This window comes from Eleginops maclovinus, chromosome 16 (genome assembly GCF_036324505.1).
Source record: "Eleginops maclovinus isolate JMC-PN-2008 ecotype Puerto Natales chromosome 16, JC_Emac_rtc_rv5, whole genome shotgun sequence".
Taxonomy (NCBI): Eukaryota; Metazoa; Chordata; class Actinopteri; order Perciformes; family Eleginopidae; genus Eleginops; species Eleginops maclovinus.
Window position 1 is genome coordinate 20,059,290 of NC_086364.1, and position 27,026 is coordinate 20,086,315.

A 27,026-nucleotide genomic window follows, 5' to 3' on the forward strand; every position below is an offset into this window, starting at 1 on the left:
TACCCAACATCCGTTAGAAATGACTCACACTCAGTGCTTCAAATCAAAGCAAGTATCATACTAAGCTGCTATTTATTGAAGATGTGATGTATTATACAAGCTGTATGTGTTGTATCAATATTTCAATTCATTCATGCAGCAAAGCCTACATCCCCTCCCCGCTTCACAAAAATGTTTTTGATGTCTGCAGGCTTCATATAAATAGTTGTGTTTGTGCATGATAATGCAGCAGCTGGGGAATACATCCAGCTGTAAACACAGAACAGAGTGCTCCCTTTCTCCCCCCTCCTCCCCTTATTCTCTTTCATTCTCTCGCTCTCTTTCTCTGTATATCCATCTTTCTATCTGTCCTCCTGACTGCAGTCTGCATACAGTGCCACGCTGTTGCTGCTGCTGCTGCTGCTGCTGCTGTGTGATACGAGCAAGTGGGAGGACCAGCTTTCTCTGTATTTCTCAGGAAATGACTAGACAGCTTCCTCGACCTGCTGCAGCAAGGGTGGATTTGGCTAACAGGCTCCTGCATTGCACAATCTTTCCCCTCTAGCTCGGGCAGATAAATAAGACAAAAAAGGGCAACGAAAAGGAGAACTGCTGAAGAGAAGGACAGGGAAAAAGGCATAGTGGTTTTGAGGGGGTGTGGAGGGTGACAGGATTTTTTTTATTAAAGAGAAAGAGGAGAGGTTGAATGGCAGAGGGAGGCAGGGGTACACAGACGATAGAGTGGGTTACACTGCAGTAGAATGAGGGTAAGGGAGAAAGAGAGAGCCGATAAGCATTCGAGCTGCCAGCCTTTCGAACACCACTCAGGATCCGTCGCTTTCTGAAGAGGCTAGAAGAGGAAACTAACCGTGGAGGCGAGAAGGAGAAGGAGGAGGGGGGCCGAGGAGGAGGAAGCCAGAGGTTCAACACACAAGATGGCTGCTGTGTCCTCTGCCTCTGACACTGGTGAGTAGGTTTTCATCCTTTTGCTGCACACCTCCCCACCTTCCCCCCCATCACACATCATTCAGTCACAGCAGCATCCCGGGTAAACCCTCACAGCCATTTCATGTTCACGCAACCAAAACATCCTCAATTATTGGAAACTGTTGCTTGAAACAACTTCTTGTGTTTCACAGCAAAGGTGACAGCAGTGATCAGTAATGGGGGTAAATCAATTAACTTTCCTCACTCTATCTTGCTCCCTGTTGACTAATGCACAGAGCGGGCACCTATCCTCGTGCCATCCTGGTGAATATTCATGTGTGTGACGTTGTTTATCAAAACACTTATCCTTTTCATGGGATTTCTAAATCATATTGTGTCCACATGTCACTCTCCTTGGAAGGAGTCCAAGGTTTGTCCCTTTTCTGACCCAATTCTTTCCCAAAGCTTGGGACAGATGAAAACAAAGAGGAGACATGTTGGGAGGAAGATTAAGGGGAGAGAAGGGGATGAGGACACGAAAGAGGGGGCGAGGTATAAGAGGTCTAAGGCAATAAGGAGCTCAGATAAGAGGAGAGGGAAAAGACAGAAATAACGAAGAGTGAGTAAGAGGAGCACTATGTTAAAATATTAGGAATCAAGAAGCTCCACAAAAAACTTTCTGGACGAGACCAAACTTTGGAGTCCGAACAGAGCAAAGGATCAGGATCATTTCCTCTAGGGGCCAACATGTAGGAGTCAGAAAATAAAATCAACAAAGTCATGCATGTGGGGGGAACCACACGTCTGATCTTTTTGAGTTTAGAGGCAATCTTTGAACCGAGCTAGCCTTGAGACTCCATGTACAATGTGTCCAGTTAGACACGCCATCAATAGCGGTCCAAAAAAGGAGTAAAAAGATCCGACGTGTTTAAAAGATAAACGTTCAATTTAAAAGCAAAGTGTAGACTATGTGTAAAATAAACACTAACGCTTGGACTTCCAAAACAAAATGATTCCATTCACCTAACCCGAAGCACAAACTGAATAATGGGGCCAGAAAAGATACACTTGACCACACTGTGTTTCAACAGGGGACCCCAGAGGCCGACATCCCCCTGAGCGCAGACTCCTGATCCTGGGGGGGCCACAGTCCGGTAAGACCTCCACCGCCAATAGCATCCTGGGAGATGAAGTCTTCGATGTTGGGACGGAGACGACTCACAGCAACGTGGGTCAGACGGAGATCTACGGGCGACGGGTCACCGTGGTGGACACCCCGCCGTGGGCCATCCCCAGCGATCCGGTGGAAAACACAGAACCTGACACTGAAGAGGACGCCGGGGCTGAATCGGAAAACCCGACACGGCCTCCGCAGAGCCTGGACAGCGAGGGGCCCTGCATGGGGGCGATCCTCTGCCCTCCTGGACCCCATGCCATCCTTCTGGTGGTGTCAGTCACCCAGCCCTTCACGGAGACAGAGAAGAGGGCAGCGGATGAGCAGCTGGGGGCCCTGGGTGGAGGGACCTGGAGGTACTCCATGGTGGTCTTTACTGGGGTGGACAAGCTGCCTAAAGGGGTCTTCATTGAGGAGCACATAGCCAACACCGGAGAGGCCCTGCAGTGGCTGGTGGAGAGATGTGGAAGCAGGTACAATGTGTCTCTTTTATTCTCTCTCCGTTCACAGGAAATCGATCCCTAAACAAAGACACTCTTTCTCTGTCTTGTCTGTGTTAGTTTAAGCAAAACAACCACAAACTAAAAGGGCTCTCAGAGAACAAAGCCCTATGCGCCAAGGACAAACATCCTGTCTCCCAATGTAAATGAAAATTAAAACTAATTTGTGTGTCTGTTCCAAAATGTAATGAGATCTTTCTTGGCCCGTGCAACGCTCTTCCACCAAGTGTTATTAAAATGTTGCCGTTAGCTTTTACGCAATCCTGCTGCCAAACCAACCAAACCGAAAACATAACCACCCCTTGGCTGTTTGAATAATTACTGAATATTGTGGTTGGAGCAGCAGTTAAATGGACATTGGCAATTGTCTGTGTACAGCTCTTTGTGAGCAATAAATGTTGGTTTTTTTCCTAGTCCAGTGAAACTACGCTTGAAATCTGATAAAGTGCCTTAAGAGATGTCATTTGAGTCAGCTTTAGTTGACGCTGAAGACCACAAGTTTGTCAATGGATCAAATCTGAGGGGATGTTGCAACAGAATCAACTAGCGTAACCACCCTTAGACAGAAGTTTGGACGGTTACGTTGCATTGTGGTGAATGTAGGGGGAGTAGTGTTTTCACAGGCTGTCTTCGCCAACTGTACACATCTCTTCTTATAAACCATTAAACTTTGATTTAATTGGTAGCGACTTAGTATGGCTGCAGAGGCGGAGATATTCTGACTTTTAGTCCCTCATACTGTTCAGATTGTAAAAACGCTCAGTCCCACAAAGTTCACTCTATATTTTCAGGGTTTAAGTCTCAATCCTAAGCTGTGGTAACCACCGAGATATTGCCAGTCATTGTTTTGTTTTTCAAGTGTTCAGAAAGCTCATTTCAGGGCCAAATGCAGTAAAAGGAAAATGGAAAGTCTCCGACATGTCCAAACACTACCTCAAATAACTTAAACCTCATCTAGAGAGATATCCTACCACTTCTAAAGAACCAAAGGGAAAACAAATCTCTTGGAACAGAGAGTCTCGTCATGGGAGCTTTTGTAACACAGAACAGATTTCTAAGTAAAAGCTCTTGTTCTTGTTCTTTATTAGGATCCCCATTAGCACTAGCTCTACTCCCACTGAAAGTGAAAATAACTGGTTTCCCACGAGTAGGACCCATCATGATGAGTAAAGTGAACTTAATGAGGAAAATTGTTTAAAGGGTCCCTTAAAAACCCTGTTTTTGTCCACCTGCAGGTATCACGCCTTTGATAACACCCGTAAGGAAACAGAAGACAACACGCAGGTTCCCGAGCTGATGGAAAAGGTTGAGGAGATGATCACTGACAACCAAGGTTTGTTTTGACATTAATATTAAGACGGTTTTGCATTATTAATGGGGGAACAGTGGATCATTTATTGTTGCTGTCACGCAGGCTGGTATTTTGAGGTGAACGAGTTGATTTTACTGGAGGAGGAGCAGGCTCGACGAGCTCTGGAGGAGGAGAGGATGAGGATGGAGGAGCATGCGAGGCAGAGGGATCAGATGATCGGAGGACCTCCCAGAGGTACGTGGGGGTTGTGTGTGTGTGTCAGAGTGTATTCATTTGTGCAAGTGAGTTAGTCACGCGGTGAAGAAGACTGATGAGTGCACGTGTCATAATGCTGCTCTAGAGAAAACAAAACTCCAGTATTGGTGTTCTAGGAAACAGCTTACTCATTATCAATCAATATTTCTTTCTTTATTCCTAACTAATGCAGTGGTCAGTTGGAGTGAGGCCATGAATAGTGCATGCCTGTACCAAGCAGGCCAATTACTCAGCCGCTGGAAGGGCTTTTCACAGCAATTTCAAGAATCATTCATCCAATAGACTTCAAAATCGACGCTGACTCCCTTGGGTCCTCAGCAAAACACCCGTCCAGTGTGAAGTTGATTGGATCAATGGTTCTTGAGACCTTCTGTGGACAATCATACATAAATACAGAGTGTGGTGGCAATTTGTTTATCAAACGTGGATAAAGAATCAAACCATTCAGTTGTCTTTTAGGTATTTTATTTCTTGCAAGAAAGTTCAAGAATCACACACTGATATTAATAAAGTCAGAGTCAGGGATTCCTTTTGTTTATATTTAAATGATGCTTCTTTATGGACCAAATTGCTATTTATTTTGGTTTCTTCGAGATATGTTCTTTGCAAAATTTGGACAATCAATCTGGACACAAATGGGAGTGGCTTGTAGGGATAGCTTTTTGCCAAGCTGCAACTCCAGATTTGAAGTGTAGGCAAAGTGTAGGTTTCTTAAACTAGCATTATCTCTAATTACCAGCAGGGGGCAACTCAAATGCTTGTAAAAAGTACAACTGTATAGAAGTCTATGAGAAAATGATCCTACTTCTCAGGAGTAAACCTTTTCTTGACAAGTTTATCATCTCAATTGCTAGTTTTTTCAATGCAGCATGATGTGCATTTTGTAAATGATGGTCCCCTTTTAAATAAAAGACATGATAAAGCAGGATATGCTTCAGTGCATGGCAACTTTGAGATTGACAGGTTGCTACAACATGGTGTTTTTTCTGTTTGGGCACTCCTTTAGCCAAAAGCCAATGGGTCGCATCACAGTGACTACATCCACTGCTTGATTACAGTCTGTTGTCCCTCAGAACCCAGAAGGGAAAAAGCAAGAAATAGTTATACTTTGTTTTGTGGTTCAAACTTTAAAGCAAGAAAGCTGTATTGTTATGGCGCCACCCTTTCACCTTATTACAAGACACTTTACTGCTCCCCCTTTGGTCCAGTGCAAATGTGAAGTGGATTGGATGGGTGGTTCTTAAGATATGTGAAGGATACATAAACAGACATACATGGATTCCTAGCTGTATAGTCAGTTTCTCATATTCCCACACTGTTTTCCTACCTATCTCACTCTTTCTTTGTCTCTGTTTCTGGTCTCACAGAGTTAAGACTGCTGTTGTTGGGCTGGAAGGGCGTTGGAAAGAGTTCGGTTGGGAACTCCATCCTGGGCCGTCGGTACTTTGAGTCGGGCCAGGAGACGGAGCTGTGCCTAAGGAGGCAGGCTCTCGTATCCGGCCGTCGGATCACAATCGTCGACACCCCTGGCTGGGACTGGTTCTCGGTGAGGCGAACCCCCAAGCGCATCAGGCAGGAGTCCCAGCGCGGAGCTGCCCTCCTTCGACCCGGGCCCCACACCCTACTGTTGGTACTTCCCGTCGTATCGTCCCTCACCGCCAGGAAGAGGCGGACACTCCTGGCCCACATAGAGACCCTGTTTGGGGACAATGCGTGCCTCCACACCATGGTGCTGTTCAGCTGTGGTGATTGGCTTGGCCGCACGCCCATTGAGGAGCACATTCTTAGGGGCGGGCGGGAGCTGCAAAGACTACTTGAATTCTGCGGGAACTATTATCACGTCCTGGACAGTAAGATTCCTGGCAAGGACAGGAGTGTGTCAGTCCTACTGGATAAGATGGAGGAGATGATCAGAGAAAACGGGGACAAGGCCTTCCTCCCGATACAGACCGAGTGGTGTAAGTTAAACTATTTGTGTTAATGTCTAAAGGTTGTGTGACTTATCACTGAAATGGTGTTATTATACATTGTTGTAATTATTAATCTTATGTTTGACAGTGAGTGAGGAGAGCTCTTACTCCTCTGACAACACGGAGCCTGAGGACGACTGTCGAGGATGCCAGGTGCAGTGATACAATCGCACTCAACGGAAAGTGGAAAGTCTCCAACAAGCCCAAACACCACCTCACGTAACTTAAACCTCATCTAGATATCCTCCTCCAATTCCAAAGAGTTTAAGGGAAAACAAATGGCTTGGAACGGGGAGTCTCCTCAACAGTAGCTCTTTTAGTTACAAAGACCGAATTGATCGCTAAGCTCTACCCGGACTGAAAGTGCAAAATCACCTCAAACCCAAGAGGAGAAATATTCTGCTTCTGCTTCAAGGGACCAGAGCCTGATCCCTGTCTGCGAGCATGTCCCCAGATATTACCTGCTGCTAAAGAGACCCTGTTTCATCACTGCTGAGTAAATAATTACTCATTATCCCAACTATGTCCTCAGATTCAACTGATACAACTAAATCAAAGCCAAAAGACAATATTATCATGACCACTAAGATTTGGCAGTCGGACTAACGTCTGCAGTAAGTTTTACACTCTTTGTTGTTGAAAGATTAAAAGGGTTTGCATCTAAAGTCCTAACTCCACAAACAAACCAATGCAGGTATGAGCCATGTTTCACATTTCCAACACTTCCAGTTAGCGCTCACAAAGGCGAAACCGAACCAAAAGTAATGTGGTGTTTTCGAATTGGTCATACAGTTGCCTTGACAGTCTGATGTACTCTATGCTGTGACAGGAATATGTGGCTCAATTTGGTCCATTTTACTCATTTAGAGGCTGTGTAGTTAGCTAGCTGGTTTTGCTCATTTCTCCCTGCTTTCATGCTTCTCTGGCTGCAGATAATGAGCCAACAGGTGGGTGGACTGTGAACCATTTATACCATTTCTTACCAAGTTGAGATAGCTAGCAAAGCTTTCAATTTGGTACATTTTACTAGTTTAATGGCTGTGTAGTAAGCTAGCTGGTTTTTCTAGTCCACAGAGCTTTCATGCTAATCTGGCTACAGAAAACGGGTTGTCTGCTGGGTTGTAAAGGGTCCATCCGTCAGTTCATGTGGTTAAAATCTGACGATGACGACTGTTTTCTGGAAGTTTATCAGGTTGTGCTAGCTAGCTAATTATGTGTGATTTGTGGTCAGACAAACAGTATATTCATCAAATTCAGTGGTACTAAATGCGCAAAGAGGCTACTTGTTTACCAGTCATCAGAACAGGAAATGAAAAGTTTTTTTAACCAGTGAAATTATACATAAAGGTACGCTACCTGTGATTGGTTCAAATGGTGATCATACCAGAAGTAAACCACAGACCGACCCAAACAAACTGCATCAAGGTAGTTAACGCTACATATATCACAATATAGTTACCCCTTTCTACATCAAGTGCCATTAGTGTCATTCACTTTGAATTAAATTGAATCAAAAACGGTTCAATGGAGATGGTTTGCGTGAAAAAGGTCAAAGAATATTAGTACGAAAACATGGCAGAAAATAAAAATGTGTCTGTGTTAAATTTTGAATAGAAGAAAGTGATTTACACATTAGCGACAATAAAAAAGGTGGTCATTAACATTTGATTAGTTTCTGCTCAGGGAGTCAGGGTTAAATTGCTTCCTCCAGGGCAAAATCTGGTACATTTACAGAAACGCTGATTAAGGCTGAGTGCAAAACTGCAGACGTAAGTCACATATTAATTCAGAGTGGTGTGTTTTCTCTGAGTATCTGCTGTAGTTTGTTGGAAGTAAAAGAGAGACCATGTTTGCACTTCGGTTGTAATTGGTTCCTTTGGTCCTTGGAAAAAACAATATCCCATCTTAGTAAATCACTCTGAGCCAACCTCTGCTGTAGCATTCACGCTGGACACTTACAGGAGAGGCTGAATGGAAACTGTGTGCAGTCTCAGATCCCTGCGGAGCAACTTTGGGCTGGCTCTGCTTCACAGTTTTGTGGTCATCCTGCGTCCAATGCATTTATCGACAAGGCAGATTCAGCTACGTGCCTCAGCATCAAAGCGGGAGAGTGGGAGTACTGTGCAGCCCTGCGGCAGGGCAGTATCCTATAGGCTTCATCAAGCTTTCGCATGCTACAGAAACAACATAACCTCATGAACCATTCGAGCTCACATAGGGCTTTTACTACCTTTTTCTACACCAGTGAGACATCTAAAAAAGTGACGTTTTGGAGAAAAAAATTAAATATATATACTCAGCTCTCAGTGGCATGTTCAGAAAACGCATGCAGATAAACGAGTGCCTATAGAGTTGAAGGCAACCTCACTTCTTATTGCTCTGATAGATTGCTAAATCTATGTGAATATCTGGTGTGTCATGACATCCCTCTACAGCAAAAAAAAAAAAAGATAAAAGTGGACGAAAGAAAATTCACACTCTGAAAGGTACAAATAACAGCGTATATAATATGTGACCGATACCACTGCCATGCTGTAAAATGTTATTTTCTAAAAATGGTGTAGTCTACATATATAAAAAAAGAAACCCTGACACTGCTTTCCCTGTGCTTTACTGACTCTGTGCTTCATCTAGTGATGTAGGCTACCGCAGCACTTTGTGTGACTAGCATGACTTTACACTTTGATATGAGGATGTTTAGAAAAGAACATTCATTTGGAGTCTTAGAGTCCCACTTCACCTGTGAATATATTGTATATGCCGTGTATATTTACAGTGTAAAACATGTTATGTTGTGCGGCTTTTAGCGAGGCATTTTACACTGTGTAAGTTCTACCACTTTACTGTGGCCAAGGTGATGTTACTTCCTGTGTTGTCCTTCCTAAATGGTGATTGCAACATCAGTATTTTGCTCATCCTCCGACAATAAAAGATATGGATATATAATGCTGTGTGTATTTGGCTTCTTCTCTCATTACACCTCTATCTTTCTTATTAGTGGTCGGTCATGTGTGCAGAATAATCTCCCATTTTACTGCACCCATTAGCCCAATATATCTCAGTCATATATTTATGACTTCACATCCAAGGACTGCTTACGGTTGTGTGATTTTTGAAAACCTTTTTATTGACCATTTTATACCGTAATCAATGCTGACTCCTCAGTCCTCTTAACCAGTAAGTAGGGGCCTTGTAATTAACAACCGCTTCAGTAGCAAAAAGCACTTTCTCCGGGGTTTTGGCCAGGCTGAAAACATGCCATAACTGGTCCGTCTTTGCCATATCCTGGCCTTTTTCACAGCCATAAAACTGACATTTATAGAAGAGCTCTGTCTCGTTTTGTACAGGAGCATGAGCCGATTAATTACATACTCATTCTGTCATGATCCAATAAAGCAGAGGTGTCCAAACCACGGCCCGGGGGCAAAATGCAGCCCTTGGTACATTTTGAATTGGCCCTAAGCAGATTCTAAAAGCATAATGGAATATATATTACACAGTATTTATGTGTTAGCAAGCCACATTTTGAAATACAATCTGTAAAATAAATGAAATCCTACAGAGAGCTGTGATGAAGGCTGTTTTTGAAAGCATATTCAAGTTTCAATCATCATTTACCTACATTTGATTGATTTAGCAAACTCATAACTCCTCCTATAAGGCAATATACCTCTCCTCCAGTGAGGGGTCCAGCCCTTCCTATATGTGGCCCTCGGTGGAAAAATGTTGGACACCCTTGCACTAAAGATATGAGGGGGAAAAATGACATTTTGACGATTTGATTTTTAGAGTAAATATACATTGAATTCTTCCTTGTTTCCGTGTCTGCCGTGTACTTTCCCCCTCCCTATGCAATATTTACTTCCTCCATCTACAGTTTATTACATGTTCTGTTGTGAGAGTAGTAATTGTGCTGTATCGTCACTAGGTGTAGCTGTAGCAGGCAGATTTGTCAGCAAACATCCCTGCAGAATACCAACCAAGGTAATGAGGATACTGAGACTTAGCTTTTAAGCTTAACAAACACATTTATACCTTGCCAAGCATGTTCGTACACAGTAGGTATTATTATGGGTACCACTTAAGACTACCCTCATAAAAGGTTTACGAATAGTTTGCAATTCATGTATTAATTAGGTTGTGAACACTTTATAGATCATTAATAAGCTTTTATAAAATAAACAGAGCAACTGGGACTGGTTGCTTGCCAAATAGTGAGCCCGGATTTATCTGTAATGCTAAGCCTTGTATTGGCTACTTAGCTTACAGATGCCAAGAAACATCAAGACGGATGGGGGGAGAATCAAGTCAGAGAACAACAGATACTGACGATGCTGGCTGATGAGGAAGATGAAGTAAGCTAGGTAGCCAATATAAGGCTTAGTCATCTTGCCAAATAGTGAGCCTGTGTTGATGTATGAAAACTATGTTAGAAGTGGTTTGTAAATGGTTCTTAATGATTAATAAAGTGTTTACAACCTCATTAATAACCTAATTATAGACCCTTTATGAATTCTTTCTAAGGGTAGTCTTAAGTGGTACCTATATGCCGTAATCTGTACGGGTTTGTTGAGCTTGCCTTATACTGTATGTCATTGTGTTTTAACCTACTTTAAATGAGGAAAAAAGGATGTGGTCTTTTGTGAATATGTAGTTCAGAGGGTATTCATCTTGATTTAACCTCCTTTATCTCAGATACAACAATGGAGAGTGGTATAATAGGTGCAAGGTAAACAAATAGTGCGATGGTTTACTTCTAAACCTTGTGTTTATGATTCGTAATGTTATAGGTCATCTGGAGCCAAAAGGTTCCCATGAAAAATGAAGGCATTTACAGAGAAAGGGTTTAAAGTTAGCCAAGTTCTGTTTATTTGTTTTGGAGGAAATGTTTATCCCATTGTAAGTAGCTCTGCACCATCTTGACTCTGGCGTTCCTCCAGATAAAGATTGTCTCTAAGCTGTCTGGAAGAAAGCCTGGACCAATTACAGCGTGCACAGCCAGGGCCTGTTGTTGGCTGAACACACACACAAACACTTTTGTTTTTTTGGGGTAATATTATACAAGCTGTGCCGAGGTCAGCACTCTCTTTATCCCTCTCTCACTGACTATCCTTTTCTCCCACAGACTTTGACAAATGAAGGGTTTTCAGCCCACATTATGCACTTTTGGTGTCTTTGAAATAGAGATCGGCAGAGGGAGAAATCACAGTCAGAAGATAGTAAATCTGAAACTGGTGGTACGGCGTTTCATCATCAAAAGGTTGGGACGTTTACCCATTCATTGCTTCTTCATTGAATGATCTGCTTAGGGAAAGCCTTGGGAAAATCTGTTGCTTTATCCAGCTCATTAAGTGGAATTTGATATTGGTTCTTAAATGCTTTTAGCACATTAGATATCACAGGGTCAGCGGTTGAAGTGTCCTTGGGCAAGATACTTAACCCCAAAGTTATGTCTACAATATTGAAGTGTGTGTTACTGGCTTTGGTGAGCATCGGCTAAAAAACAGGGGGCACTATTTCCCTTTCCTGTGGTGTGTGATATAGGTTTTTGTGAATGGAAGTGGTCTGCGAAGATCCCCAAAGTCTTTATCTCTCCCACAAACTAAACAATCAAAACATCTGTTATCTCTATGGTTGCACTATGTTAGGATACCTATGATTAATAGTTACATTTTGTGAAGATTACACTTCATTTAAGCTTCATACCACAATTTCTATCACACACCAAACTGGCATTGTTAGTGCAAAAGCAGGGCTTCATGTTTCTGTTGCATTTTGGACCTCATATGACTGTCAGTGATTGAATGCATGGGTCTGCAGCACGCTGTCAGTCAGGCGGGCTCCATTATCCTCTCAACTCAGATGGAGAGCCACAGGTCCATTGTTATGTATTATCAGACCGGGAACAAAAACCCTTTGTTGGAGACACGGCTACACTCAGAAAAGACTGAAACCCATGCAAAACTGAACCTAAAGTAAGGGTGATTGTATAGATTACATACGAATAGCACGCCCTGTCATTTATCTTTATATGCCAGAAAAATAGGTTGTAAAAAAGGAGGTTTTTTTACCTTATTTGACTGTGCTTCTGTACGCACCATTAAACACCAAAGCAAATGCACTATGTGTAAAAGCTTCTCAGGTAAAGATTCTGCACTGTCAGGTAAATCTTGTTTTATTTTAATGCATTTAGTGTCTTATCTGCCATATTCACTGTACTTGTTTTCTTGTTGTATTTTTATCAATTTGAAAGAAAACTATTTTTGCTCCTTTTCTTATTTCCTGTGTGTTGTATGCACCACTTTTAACCACAGTGCTTGTATGTTACGTGTCTTTATTTCACTATACTGAGTTTTGAAAGTATTTCTCTTTATTCTTTTAAATATTTTCTTTTTAAAATAGTTCATTTTGTCGATGTGTTTATGGATGCACCACTGTCTTTATGCCATAAGCATGCATGTAGTATGATGCATGTAGAATTCATAGTATTGTTGAATCACACCAAAGACTGAAATATGTTTAAGACTCTTTATTAAGAGATTCAAATACAGATGTTCCGATTACATTTTAATACATCATTATTTAAAATACATCTTACTGGCAGGCTAGTAGGGTCCAGAAATAGGATACATACATTACAAAAAACTCACAGGTTGATATACTGAATGGAAAATACTTTGTTTCCATACTCTAAACATGATCGTCTATATTTAATACCAGTGTATTAAAGGGAAGTGGATCCATTACAGACTGTGTTGACAGAACACATACTCAGTAATAAAGTCTGCAGAGCCACTTTCTCATAGTTACACACTTCTACCGGCCACTAGGGGTCAGCACCGGGATCTTTTTTACTCCTGGCCGATCGCACCTCCTCCATCAGCTCCTTCAGGTACTCGATCTCCCGGGCCATGGACTCGGCTTTCTCATTCAGCTCCAAGTTCTTCCTCTCCAGCCGATCGTGCTCCTGGGACAGCGTTTCCTGCTCGCTCCTCTTCTTCTGCCGGTACCTCGTGGCAGCCGTCTTATTCTGCTCCATCTTCTTCAGTTTCTTCACCTTCGGTGCTTTCAAGGACGTCTTTACGTCGCCTTCCCGACTTTGGGACTTGACTTTGACGCTGGGAGACGGTGGTGGGCTGGTTTGACATGCAGACTCTGGGTAAGGTCTGCTTCTGGAGGAGGGTCTGGGGGGAGGGGAGGCAGAATGAACGATCTGCGACGTGGCGGTTACAGTGGCGATCCCGATTTCCTGTTTGGGGGCCAAAACCAGGACTATTCGGGTGGGGGAAAGGGAGAGCACTATCCTCTGGACTTGGGGGACGACTGGAGCCACCATAGGCTTCACATCGCACTCTGAAACGTCCACTTCACTGCCCAGATCTAAGGTGTAGGCCGGGGAGGAGGGGGAATCGACCAATGGGGACGCAGGACCTGGAGATGTGGGCTCGGATTTGATTTCCAGCTCCTGTTGAGGCTCTGGGACACACAGGGGAACATACTGGTCATCGATGTAGGATTCAGGCTCATCCAGTGTAATAATAACGGGAGGATCTGAGCACACAGTGGCGGGAGGGGGGGGAGGGATACTCGAAAGAGAAGCAGAGGGGAGATTTGAGAGAGTGGGCAGTGGGAGGGAGTCGAGCTCCATGGGGCAGTCGAGGGAGGCGAGGAGGTCTTCCGGGCAGCTGGGGGGGTCTTCGTCGGGGATCAGAGCGTCCAGGTCGAAATCGCTCAGATCCACCCTCTCTGCCATCCAGTCGAAGTTACCAAACACATCCTCTGTTGAGGCAGAAAGGCAGGGAATTAACGACAGCTGAAACCCACATTTAGCTTTTAATTAGCAAATTCAACGCCTTATTGTCTGTCTGTCTGTCTTATGTTCACTTAGAGCTGTTTTCTATGTATGAAAAATATACAGCTTTACTATAATTATTATTACCTTTAATGTCATCTGAGACCGAGCTCTGTCTCAGGTGACCGGTGTGGCCCAACCAGGGGAGGGAGAGCAGGTCAGACTCCATCCCATCTTTGTCCCCCTGCAGGAGGACGGAGGACGGCGAGGGAGGAGGGGAGTAGAAAGGAGGAGGGGAGGAGGAAGTGGACAGCGATGAGGAGGTAAGGGGCGACACAGGTGACGTGTCCCCAACCAATGAGGTTCCTCCTCCTCCTTCCTGTTGATCTTTGAGGTCAGGGCGTGAAGGGGGAAGGGGACGGCGTCAGCCATGGGAGAGGAAGGAGCCCAGAGAAGGGCCTCCATGTCTTCCAGGCCAAACTGTGAGTTTGTCATCATCATGGTCATAGTGGCTGTTGTTGGTCACGAGAGGGGAACGTGATAGGAAGGGTTCGAACTCTTTTATGCTGTCAAAAGCAGCAGTGGTGAGGGTTTCCAAAAAGGACCTGGGGATGGAGAAAAGAAGACATTTGTGGTGAAAATCAGATCATCAGAAACATAATAAAGCCTGTCTAAGGTCGCCAGAGAGCTCAGTGGTTCGACTCCTGAGCCCGGCAAACATATCATCCCCTCGAATCTCCTCTTTAAACTCTGCATCTCGAATAAAGCCAAAATAAGTCTTAAAAAATAAAAAGGTTTATTATTATAATTGTTTTTAATCAGCGCTATAATATTAATCTCCGGCCAAAAAACAAGTCTTAAAAAAAAAGAAAAAAAGCTTTAATATAAATTAAAAAACACAATTAAGGACAACATTTTATTTCTTAAATGGGATTATTCAGACTTAAAAATGTCAATAATAAATTAACTATTTGCACAAAAAAAGTTTGGGTAAATCATAATAATAATAATAGCAATAATAATAATGTGATTTTAAACTGTAAAAAATATGATTCTGTCCAATTTTGGCTCAACACTGCCACCCTCCCTGCAGTGCTTCACATCTTTCCACTGAGCTCTCAGTCTTGTGACTCTGACGTCAGCCGGTCTCCTCATATGACGTCACCCCCTCGTTATAACCAGACGCACTTTTGTCCTTAATACGCCTTTACAAGCCGCCATTTTAACACACAAAGAGGAAATAAACCATTTCCCAGCTGCCACGTTGACACCCATTACAATAACACTGAATATGTATTTAAAGAAAGTAGCTACTCTGTCCTTTTGATTATATTACATTAAATGGTCTAGTTCCTGAGCTTAAGAAACAAAATATAACTTTAACGCATGGCATGTGTTGCGTCAGCCCAGTAGATAATCCTATTAGGTTATCCATCTAGCAGTTCGACGATTTAGATAAAGTAAATCTCAATTAAAAGTGTCGCAATCGTTCTTAATTGAAATGCGATACGATGTAGCGTCGCGCCAGCGGGAACGTCACGCTCTCGTAGCGCGCGGCCACACTAGGCCGGATCTGTCATCGACCAAATATGATAAAATAACAATAAAACAATACTTACGACATGTTTGCTGAATTTGAAGTGACTCAGTGCACTAGGTGGATGCACTGTTTTGTTGGCGGCTGCTGGGTCGCGGCACACTTTCACACTGCCATTTCGCCAAATGTAGCGATGATCGACGGTGGTAATGTTTGTTGTTGCTCTGAAGGGAAAATGGCGTAGGTTGTGCGGCTCTGCATAATATAGATCAAGCGTGGACTGGGCGTATCCTTCCGCATTGCAGACGATATCACTCCGCCACATTGTTTTGTCTTCCACATTCCATGAGTTCTCTGCTGCCGTCCGAAAAAGTAATTCCTGGTTCAGGTACTGGTTCTCTTTGTAGATATTATATGTAACCAACATTTTCGCATATACGTATATATAAATATATATATATTTATCATATTAATAATTTCATATGTTAACAGTTTTTCCTAATGCTAGATAGATAGATAGATAGAGAGATAGATAGATAGAGAGATAGATAGATAGATAGATAGATAGATAGATAGATAGATAGATAGAGAGAGAGAGAGAGAGAGAGAGAGAGAGAGAGAGAGAGAGAGAGAGAGAGATAGATAGATGGATAGAGAGATAGATAGATAGATAGATAGATAGATAGATAGATAGATAGATAGATAGATAGATAGATAGATAGATAGATAGATAGATAGATAGATAGATAGATAGATCCTGTGTTTTTACCATGTTGTGGGATTTTATGGGTAATAAAAAGGCAGTCAAATATAATAATAATAAACTATTTTTGTAGCAAATGTTAAAGTGCTTTTCAAGATATAAAGTAAAGAAACACGTAAAAAATATATATAATTTGTAAATTAAAATATAATTAGTAAATAAGGCATGTCATCTCCAGTTACACCATTCAACTTTCTCTCTCTCACTCACACTCACACACACACACACACACACACACACACACACACACACACACACACACACACACACACACACACACACACACACACACACACACAAACCAACACAAAGTCTTTGGACTCAACCAAACTTTTCCCACAGGCGAATCATCTGTTTCAGTTCCTCCTGCAGATTTTCCGCCAGCAGACGAACTCTACCGGAAAACTTGCTCTTAATAGACTTCTTCAGCTTCTGTCCTTCCTTCTCTGTGAAGTACAGATCTATATCCTTTGCAAAAGCCAGCAGCAGTCTCTCAGAGGCCATCCCACCCGTGTGTTGAACAGACAACCTCCTATCATTGTTCATGTTAAACACCGTCTGGGCCAGATGTGCCACCTTCAGAGCATCGGTCTGGGCTCCGGCCCTCTGGATCCTGGCGATGTCGTGCCTCCGCAGCTCGTTCATCCCAGAGAGGATAAAACCCAGACAGAGCTCCGGGTCAACAACATTTCCCTTGTAGTCGTACATTAGTTTCTCCACTGTCATCCTATTCACAATTTTCTTATTGTTGGTCTTTGCAGTGTGGGCCCCAATACCCCCAGCAGACGCCACCATGCCAGCACCGACAGCTGTGGCGATCAGCGAGGCCCCCATGGTCATCGGAGCAAAGGCGATGCCCAGAACTGCAGTCACTCCTCCCACAGCGCCTGTGGTTCCTCCAGCGATGTCCATGGTTTTGGACTTCTTCTGCATCTTGTCCAGGCTGTTGGAGATGGAGCTGAACTCTGTGATGATGCTCTTCATGCAGTCGCAGCGTTTCATCATCAGGAGGTTGTAGAGACGCAGGGCCTTTTTCACATGCATCGCTCTCTCGTCGAATGACCTGCACAGGGACAGACACAGAATATATGTTTCCACTGCATAAACTGTATACGTATAACTCTTATGTTTTATTTTTTCCATAAATATCGGTATTGTAACTTTTTTCTTTATCTTTAATTGGATTTCACTTTTGATGTTTTTATAGATATTTGTTTTTAATTAATTTTATTGTATTTTTAACTTTTACTGATATTTTAACTCAACTTCCTATTTTACATATTTTTATTTAATTTATATTATTTATTTTATTTATTTGTTTCTATCTTATTTCAGTTCTTTAAATGTGATGTTAAATTATTCCTCTATCTTTCATTATTTTACTCGGAAAAACGACACTTAGGGTTTCCATAAATATTATAAAAGGAAACAAATGTCACTAAAATTACGTTGTTACTGCAAAGAAGGAATTGATATGACAGTATCTGTGTGTTTACCTGATTTCCTCCTCAATAGTGAGGCCATATAGTGACGGAGCCATGCAGTCAGATTCTGTTGGAGTGACAGCACAGACATACATTAGATCAGAGGTTATACCAGAGGACCTCTACAAGATAGAGAATATACCCTCGTGGATTTCGCTATGCCCTTGCAAAAATGTGCAAATGACATCAATGTAATAAGCTGTAGGTAACACTGTACCTAAACAACATTTATATTAAAAAAGGGCTGATTTAAAGTGCATTTGAGAACATACTCATTCATATCAAGAGTGGGAAGTGAAATGTTGCACTTACTTGACACTCTTTTCAACCATCTCAACATCCCCAAAATGTCCTGTGAAAAATAGATTCATAAAAAAGAAAAAACATTGCAGTTTATTTTCAGGTAAAGGAGTGGAGAAGGCGATCCATTTAGAAAAGCCTACCTCTTTGTCCTCTGTGCTCTGCCGACAGGAGGTGGGGATGTCCCTCTGGTAGCGAAACGTTGGCCTGTCTGGAGTCTACGAGTGTTAAACAAAGAGAGATTAATGGATTAGAAATAAATGAAAGCATACTCTTGTCTAGTACATCAGCGTGTGTAAACAGTATGTGTTGTCTCTCTTACTATCTTTTCTTCATCCTCTGGCAGGACGTCCAGGTAGGGCCGGTGCTCGATCTCACTGTACATCGAATCTGAGTCTGTGTCTATTGAAGGTGGGGGTGGGGGTGGCGGAGCGAAACAAGGTGGTGGTGGTGGTGGTCTGGTCTGTATAGATAAAGAAGGAAGTAGCACTTTCAGACAACTCCAGAAACAACATCTTGGTATGGAAATGAATTCTAAATGTTCAGCCATGTTAGTGTGTTTGCTCTCTAAGTATGAAATCATTTTTCTGTGTCATTCTGTCATTATTTGGTATAAAGACATTTAGGCCAGATATTTTATCCGAATGCCTTCCCTCTAACGTCACCATAAGGTTGTAGTTTTAGGTGAAATATTGGAGGGAGCTCATTTTGTGACCTTATGCCAGAGGAGGGGACAGAGTGGGTTAAGTAACCCTACAACAAGACTCAAAATGACCACAAAAGACTTCAAAGGGCTCCAAATAACCACAAACTGACACAAAACAACTACACAAGATTCAAAAGGACTACAAAGAAATGCGTAACAACCACAAAGACACAAAATAACCACAAAAGGGATGCATAATGACCAAAAAGAGGCACAAAACAGCAACGAAAACACGCTAAACAACTCAATCAGAGTGTATTGCCACCTTTATATACTGTATACAGTCTGATGGTGTGGTGCGCCCTTTTGCATGGATCTTCCCAGGGGCCCATTGTTTCATAATCTGCACATGCAAAATCAACTAGGGTAGAGCTCACTTCCTGTTAAGAGCAGAAACCGCTCTTGGACCGGCTCCTTAGTTCATGCATTCCATGCAGACTGAACAGCATAAAACGCATTAATAAACAGTCAGCCCTTACGCATGTGATTTTCCATGACAGCGTGACGAACGCATGTGTTTTTCTTTTGTTATTATTTTGGGACCTGTCCAACCACGGCTCATCACCTGTAGTCTGCAGTGTCTCTCATACCTGTGAAGGCGGGGTTTCATTCATTGACTTAGAGCAAAGCGGAGAGGAAGCCCTGAGCCGAGGCGGAATTGCAGGTTTGTCTGGGAACTGAAATCACATCGATTATGGTTACATAATCCAGGTGAAATTAACCGAATAATTGAATGTTTTACAACTTTTCTTATCATGCAGCTTGCTGAGATCCAGCAGGAGTTCACCTCTTCATCAGAAACAGCTGGAGAGGGTTGAATGGATCTCATGTAGGAGTGTGTGGATTGCGGACTCTTATCAGTGGAGCTCTATAATAAATATTAAACAGACAGAAAAACAAACGTTATTATTCATGAACTGGTGATTTAAAGGGCGGACAACTGCCTTCAGATGTTTCTGGAAGTTGCTGAACAAGTGTTGCGGTATAAGATGTAGGAGGTGTAGTATGTTAACCTTTACCACTGATGAAAGCTTCATTGTAGACCGTCTTGCATAATCGATGCAGGGAGGAGGAGGGCGTGCAGGCCGCAGAGCAGATTGTTTTCTCTCAGGACTGACAGCTGAAGTCTACCACAGAAATAAGGAGGAAGTAAGTTCCTACATAATATTGCATAGCACATTACAAAACACAAATACAAGGTGCGTTGCCAAAGCAGAGTGAAAGGAGAATCCAATACCATGACACTACAATAAAATCCTTGTGAATAAGTAAACAAAGCTATGAATAAACTCAGATAAAGTAGCCAAGACGATATGATAGATAACATATCTGATATTCTCTCCAGTTATCCCTTCACACCAGTTTCGCACATTTATAAAAAGGATATAAAAGGAGTTTAGCTGTATTTATATTCTAAAAGTAATTCTTCAAATAACAACAACAACACACATGTATGTTTGACTGTAGATAGAGTTCAAAGTTTGGCAGAACAGTAGCCATTTTGCAGAAAGTTGGATGAAAAAATCAATACCATTCCAATTACAGTTAGCCTGGCTATGTTCAAAAGTACTAAGGCCTGCCTACCAGTGCATCTAAAGCTCACTTGATAAAAAGTTGTATCTCCTTTGTTTCATTCATACTATTACTGGCAACCTAGCAGTTACAAAAAGACCTCAACCGTGCAGAATGACTCTCAAAACTTTCAAAAAGGAAGCTAATATATCCCAAAATATCAAACTTGTCCTTTGAGGCAAGTGATATATCTAGAAACAAAACACACATGTAGCAGGCTTTTAAAAGGTAACATACCCTAACATTCGGCTCATATTGTGAAATCATATAGTGATTGTCTCCATAGACTGTTGCTAGGGGTATTCTGGAGTTTTTGCTCAGCGGCGGAGGAGGACGAACAGGACGAGGTGTCTTCAAGTCTGCGGGACGTCCATTGAGTTGGGAACTCTGAGGATAGAAGAACATGTAGAAAATGAATGAATGCTAAATAATATGAGCTATCATCAGTCAATCTTAGAGAGTATATCCCCACTCACCACTGCATCGGTTGTATGGCTGGTGTCTGCAGGGTCAACAGCGTCGTTGTTACGCTCGGACTTTGGTTGTATTCTCGACCTGGGACGAGGTACAGGCTTGACTTTAACCTCCGACTGGCTTCCATCTGTGACAGCAGGCTGACAAAAAGTGAATCAACAGGTCTGTTAATGCTTGAGAACTGCAGACAACAGCAAAGGTAAATAATGAAGTCTACACAAGAAAGCTCAAGGATTTTTACACCACTCTGAATGTCATCTTAAAAATACCTGCACAAACACCAAGAAAGATGGCCCACTATTTCAAAATAAATGTGTGTTTACCATCGGTGCTCCCAGTTCTTCGGAGGCCTGTGGGACTCCAAACGCACTGGTGATGGTGGAATTTGGACTTGAGGGTTTAGGCGCCTATTGGGTTTAAGAGGGAGAGAAATTAACTGTCTAATTAGGATTATGAGGATAAAAGCAAAGCCTTTCAGACAACCAATGGTTTAAAGGAAGTCATGTTCTCTGTTGGGTTTGTTGGTTGTCAGCAGGATGACAGATAAACTACTGGTGGGATTTTCATGAAACTTGGTGGAAGGGTGTAGCATGACCCAAGAAAGAACTCATAACATCTTTGAGCCGATCCAAGTCACTGTGGGGCATCAAAGCAGCTGGTGGACTTTGGACTTGAGGGTTTGGGTGCCTTTGGGGTTTAATAGTGAGAGAAATTAATCATGTAATCTTATAACGTTTAAGATAAAAGCAATGCCTGTCAAAGAACCAATCATTGGTTTAAAGGAAGTGTTGGGTTGGTTGGTTGTCAGCAGGATTACGGACAAACCGCTGGCAGGATTTTCATGAAACTTGGTGGAAGATTGTATCATGGCTCAAAAAAGAACTCATCACATCTTCTAAACCAATCCGAATCACAGGGTGAGTGCATGGAATATTATCCACTTATGGAAATGGCCTTGGCAGATTTCCCTTACCCTAACCCTTTCCAAATGCCCTTTTAGTATTGTGTATGGTATCTATTGAGTGGAATTTAGTAATGTGCAAAAACATACACTCCATTCATGCATTCAGATGAACAGCTGTTAAAAAAGTCATTCAAGTTTACCTTAGGTGCAGCCGAGTATTCATACGCCGACTGTGGGACGTTTTTAGAGTTGATGATGGTAGACGTAGGACTTGAAGGTTTGGGCGCCTATAGGGTTTAATAGTGAGAGAAATTAACTCTCTGATATTAAAAGCAATTACTTTTAGAGCAAAGCCTTTGAAACAACAAATGGTCCAAGTACACGGGAAGAACGAGGAAGACCTATATGTATTTGTCTGAATCAGTGTGCTATCTCTCACAAAAATAGGATGTTTATCTGTCTATCAGCAAGTTTACCAGAAGTATGCATTAATTCATTTTAGGTTTTCAGATCCTGATTGTGCTTTGGGGGCAAACATTTACTGCTCAAACTCTGTTGACCCCTTGATATTATTGGTTGGGTTGGTTGGTTGTCAGCAGGATTACAGACGAACTATCCACATGTTTTAAAAACTTGGTGGGAGGGTGCAGCATGGGCCATGAACAACTCACTTCATTTCTGAGCAGATCAAATATGAATTCAACTTATAGAAGTGGCCCTGGAGGAGGTCTTCTCCCTCCGAGAGCCCTTTTAGTATTGTGTTTGAAGCAAATGAGCTTATTAATCTTTAAAAACACCAGCAGCAACCACACAACCCTATTCACCAATTAATGCATTCAGATTGACAACTGTTTAAATAAGAACTCAAATTTACCATAGGTGCATCTGGGACTTCGTAGGCCGACTGTGGGACGTCATTAGACCTGGTGAGGGTAGATGCTGGACTTGTAGGTTTGGGCGCCTATGGGGTTTAATAGTGACAGAAACAAATAGTCTTATATTAGAACTATTGAAACAAGAGCAAAGCCTGTCAAACAACCAATCATTTGTTTTTAAATGGTGCCATGCACTGCATTACTGAGCTGCCGCTTCCTTTGACATGATAACATCATGAGGAAGAACTATATATATTTGTCTGAATCAGTTCCAGTAACTCGTTTGTGTTCCTGAAAACATAAGCAGGATAGTGATGTGTGCTATCTCTCACAAAAATAGGATGTTTATCTGTCTATCAGCAAGTTTACCAGAAGTATGCATTAATTCATTTTAGGTTTTCAGATCCTGATTGTGCTTTGGGGGCAAACATTTACTGCTCAAACTCTGTTGACCCCTTGTTATTATTAACTCTGACAAGGAAGTTGTTTTTTTGGTTGGGTTGGTTTGTTGTCAGTAGGATTACAGACAAACTTTCTACATGTTTTAAAAACTTGGTGGGAGGGTGCAGCATGGGCCATGAACAACTCACTTCATTTCTGAGCAGATCAAATATGAATTCAACTTATAGAAGTGGCCTTGGAGGAGGTCTTCTCCCTCTGAGAGCCCTTTTAGTATTGTGTTTGAAGCAAATGAGTTTATTAATCTTTAAAAACGCCAGCAGCAACCACACAACCCTATTCACCAATTAATGCATTCAGATTGACAACTGTTTAAATAAGAACTCAAATTTACCATAGGTGCATCCAGGACTTCGTAGGCCGACTGTGGGACGTCATTAGACCTGGTGAGGGTAGATGTTGGACTTGAAGGTTTGGGCGCCTATGGGGTTTAATAGTGACAGAATTTAAGTGCCTAATATTGGAACTATTAAAAAGAGCAATGCTTGCCAAACAACCAGATGCCAATCAAAAAACTCGAAGTGCCCTTCTTGTTTTCTGTGTGGTAACCCATGCTGTGTTTCTCAGCAATGTGCAAAGATACCATAGAATGCATGAATTCTGCCTCCAACTGTTCAAACAGGAACTTGTGTTTACCATTGGAGCATCCAGGTCTTCGTAGTCCGACTGTTTGACGTCATTAGAGCTGGTGAGGGTGGGGGTTGGACTTGAAGGTTTGGGCGCCTATGGGGTTTATTAGCGACAGAAACAAATAGTCTTATATTAGAACTATTGAAACAAGAGCAAAGCCTGTCAAACTACCAATCATTTGTTTTTAAATGATGCCATGCACTGCATCATGAGCTGTCACTTCCTTTGACATGATAACATCATGAGGAAGAACCATGTTTCCTGTCTGATTCAGGTCCCGTAAGCCTTTTTGTTTACCAAAAGCTCTGGGGGAAAGGTCAAGGAAGAATTCATACAATTTCTGAATCAGGGGGTAGATTAATTATATATTATTCACGTATGGAAACGGTCTTAGCAGAAACACCACAATCAATTCAGCAAGATGGACCATTGTTTCAACAGGTGTTTACCATCGGTGCATCCGAGTCTTCGTAGGTCGGCTGTGTGATGTCACAGGAGGCACTGATAGAAGACTTCATCAAGTACTTTGTCCTGGGGGATTTGGGCGGCTATGGGTTTAAAGGGACAGAAATTAACTGGCTAATATTAGAACAATAAAATAAGAGCATTGGCTGCCAAACAAGCCAACCATGGTATTACATTTACAAGTGATCTAAAATGTATTAGATCAAATGACACATATTAAGTCTCCCTCTACCAGGTTAATAAGCCAGTGTTTGGTAGAAACATGTTCAGAATTTGTGAATTCATTAATAAATAAAGTTCATCAAGAAAGAAAATATAAAAACAAGTTTAAACGACATCATAGCTTGTTTAATTTCATAGTCCTGGATTTGTTAATTGTCATCTCAACTCTGTAAGATTGTTAGTTCTACAACTGTCCTTCCTACTACGACAGGTCAAAAGGGAATGGAAAAGGTCTAACGTAGCTGTAGTTGTTCCAGTTTATGAGCAATATTAAATATTAAACGCACTGTTGTTTATCTTTGTTGCTGTAAATCTTATTCTTCACGAAAGTATACGTATGTTTGTGTCCGACCCATTATGCAGGATCACAAATGTAATTTCTTCTTAAGAATTGTTGCCAGACAAGTGAATTGGTCCTAGGACATGCAATTATGGGATGACATCCAAGCACCGTCCATGAGCCAAAGACAACAATTTGACTGAAATGTAATGTGAAATAGCCAAAGAAAACTAGCTTGTTTACAAAAATAAGAGAGCATTCCTGATGGGAAGGTTTGCAGCACAGGTAAATTCAACTGCAGTATAATAAATGCTTCTCAGTGTCCTTCTCAATCTTTTATAAGACACAAATTCTGTTCATACAATATGCGCGCCAACATGCACTGCTGTGTTCACATGTTCCTATCATTAGTTTGTTTTATTAAAGGGTGGTCTAATATTTGATGCAAGGTATCTGCTAGTTTAGTTTCCATCGTAATAAATAGTAAATAGATCAAGAGTGGTAACTTATTCAGTGAGTTGGTGTTACATGCAATCAGCAGTCACATCTTGTACTAAAACTAACAATACCACAGTGTGAAAATACCCAGCAGCAAATAAAAGGCCTTCATTTGAAATCTTACTATCATAACAAATATTGGTTTCAAATTCTCCTTAAAGGCCGAAATCTAAAATACATCTTGCTCAGAATTTCCCATTTCCCCCCCAAAAAAGCATCATGTTATCTGAGTTAAACAAAGAAGAATTTTCCCCCATATACATAAAAAAAAGCCCTCAAAACTCATCTTTTCCTCTAACACCCCCCAACCCCGTTTCCACCTTCATAGCTTAGCACTTTTTCTTTTTGTTGTTATTTTTCTTTACTTGCTGGTAAAGCGCTTTGATCATCAGGAAAAGCATTATATAAATAACATGTATTATTATATACGAGTTGCAAAATGTGTCAATTTAGTTAATAATCCAAAAGTTCCAGTGATATTATAACTTTATAAGAGTTGAGTTATATTTTTGCATTAATAGTCCAAACCTGCACATTACTAAATACTAAAACCAAATACAACCTCTGTTTGATTATATTTCTAATGATAACAAATCGAGAGATGTTATAAGGGTTTTTCTGAAGTAATATATTCTGCATAATGAGTACTTTTGGTACTTTTAGTTACATTCCATCACTTCATGCCACACAAGGAGTCAACCTCAATACCTGAATGACAGTGAAAGGAGAAGCAGGGTGAAACCAGCTACACCCATATAAATGAGAATTTGTCTCTGGCATGTATCCTTCAGGTCTAACTCTTTTCTAAAATAAATATTTAAGAAAAAAAGCTGATTCTTACCATCATGTTCGACTTCATCTGGTATCAGTCCTCCGTCTCTCATTTATCCTTTACATCCAGAGAGAGAAATGGCTGAAGGATTCTCCCGTGCGTTAACATGTCTTCATTGTCGTCAGGCAGCAGATTCCTTAAATGCTTCTCTCAATGTTGTCAAGACTTAAAATGCCCAAAGGTGTGATTTTCCTGCAGCGTCACAAAGGAGAAAAAAAAGGTGTGGGAGGATCCTCATTTTGTGAAATTTCCGAATTGACATAAAAACCAGTGGGGAGAAGTTCAAAATATGTAAACACTGAAATGGATACACACACAGAAATCCTCACCATGAGTTATGAGGATATTCCATTGATTTATTCCCTGAGGTTTACTTAACCATCACTGATACACGCTAAAAGCTAACCTTGTTTTACTTCACCTTAACCAAACACCAAGTCTTAACCCCAGCGTTTAATGGCTCACCATGTGAGGGACCCCCTTTTCTTTTGTCAACAGCTCGAGGTCTGACTGATGATGATAGATGGCGTATGGGTTTTTTGTGCGAATGTCAGTCTTTATGTTCAAGTGTTTGTGTTTCCTGTGTAGGGCATTTAATCTAAAACTTGTATAACAAGCCAAGTGAAATACCTTCACGCTTTGTTTGATCAGTCTGCAGAAAGGGCAATGTGTTGAGAGGCGGCTTGGGTGACTCATCTTGCAATATAATCAGCTGTAGTTTGGATTTGAAAACTGTTGTTTGATTATTCATAATGGCATGTGTCCACTGAGTGCTTGAGAACGTGACTCAGTACCTGAAATATTTTTGCCTTATCTTAAAATACTTAGACATTTAGGGAAAGACCTTTTTGATATCTTACTGTAAGTTAGATGAGAAGTTGATACCACACCAGTAGAGGAAGCTGGAGCAAGCTTTAGACAAGCATAGCTTAGCATAAGGACTTCAGGAAATAAGGTAGCCTGGCTCAATGCAAAGGTTATAAAATCCATCTACAAGCACCTCCAAAGTTAACTATTTGACATGTGTTAATACATTTTAAAGCACACAACACCACCTTTAAAACAGGGATCTGTCATTTTTAAATGTTGTGTTTGTGTACTGATTAAACAAACAAG

The 27,026-nt window shown here is 41.6% G+C and overlaps 3 protein-coding genes across 7 annotated transcripts; 1 reads left to right on the forward strand and 2 right to left on the reverse strand.

Annotated features, from left to right (window-relative positions):
• The first annotated feature begins 88 nt into the window (after positions 1–88).
• Positions 89–9,063, forward strand: si:dkey-110g7.8 (GTPase IMAP family member 8). Its single transcript, XM_063903231.1, has 6 exons — positions 89–945; positions 1,998–2,553; positions 3,816–3,913; positions 3,995–4,126; positions 5,515–6,105; positions 6,206–9,063. Exons 1-6 carry the CDS (start codon positions 915–917, stop codon positions 6,277–6,279), a joined length of 1,482 nt encoding a protein of 493 aa, XP_063759301.1. The 5' UTR covers positions 89–914; the 3' UTR covers positions 6,280–9,063.
• A 3,568-nt stretch (positions 9,064–12,631) lies between these two features.
• atf4b (activating transcription factor 4b) lies at positions 12,632–14,513 on the reverse strand. Its single transcript, XM_063903238.1, is given in 3 exon segments — positions 12,632–13,896; positions 14,057–14,305; positions 14,308–14,513. Coding segments are annotated over 3 exon segments (1,311 nt in total). The 5' UTR covers positions 14,417–14,513; the 3' UTR covers positions 12,632–12,943.
• A 1,825-nt stretch (positions 14,514–16,338) lies between these two features.
• Positions 16,339–26,483, reverse strand: LOC134877639 (uncharacterized). 5 transcript variants are annotated; one of them, XM_063903220.1, is made up of 18 exons: positions 26,376–26,483; positions 25,920–26,102; positions 24,063–24,161; positions 23,620–23,706; positions 23,318–23,404; positions 22,524–22,610; positions 21,850–21,936; positions 21,069–21,152; positions 20,748–20,885; positions 20,509–20,658; positions 19,719–19,826; positions 19,487–19,567; positions 19,290–19,376; positions 18,316–18,456; positions 18,137–18,211; positions 18,006–18,045; positions 17,706–17,760; positions 16,339–17,272 (listed from the first exon to the last, which is right to left on the reverse strand). In XM_063903220.1, exons 2-18 carry the CDS (start codon positions 25,935–25,937, stop codon positions 16,531–16,533), a joined length of 2,166 nt encoding a protein of 721 aa, XP_063759290.1. In that variant the 5' UTR covers positions 25,938–26,102; positions 26,376–26,483; the 3' UTR covers positions 16,339–16,530. The 5 variants fall into 5 exon arrangements, with proteins under 5 accessions (XP_063759290.1, XP_063759289.1, XP_063759291.1 ...); XM_063903219.1 differs by having other exon boundaries at positions 19,713–19,826; XM_063903221.1 differs by lacking the exon at positions 23,318–23,404 and having other exon boundaries at positions 19,713–19,826.
• Positions 26,484–27,026: the final 543 nt, after the last annotated feature.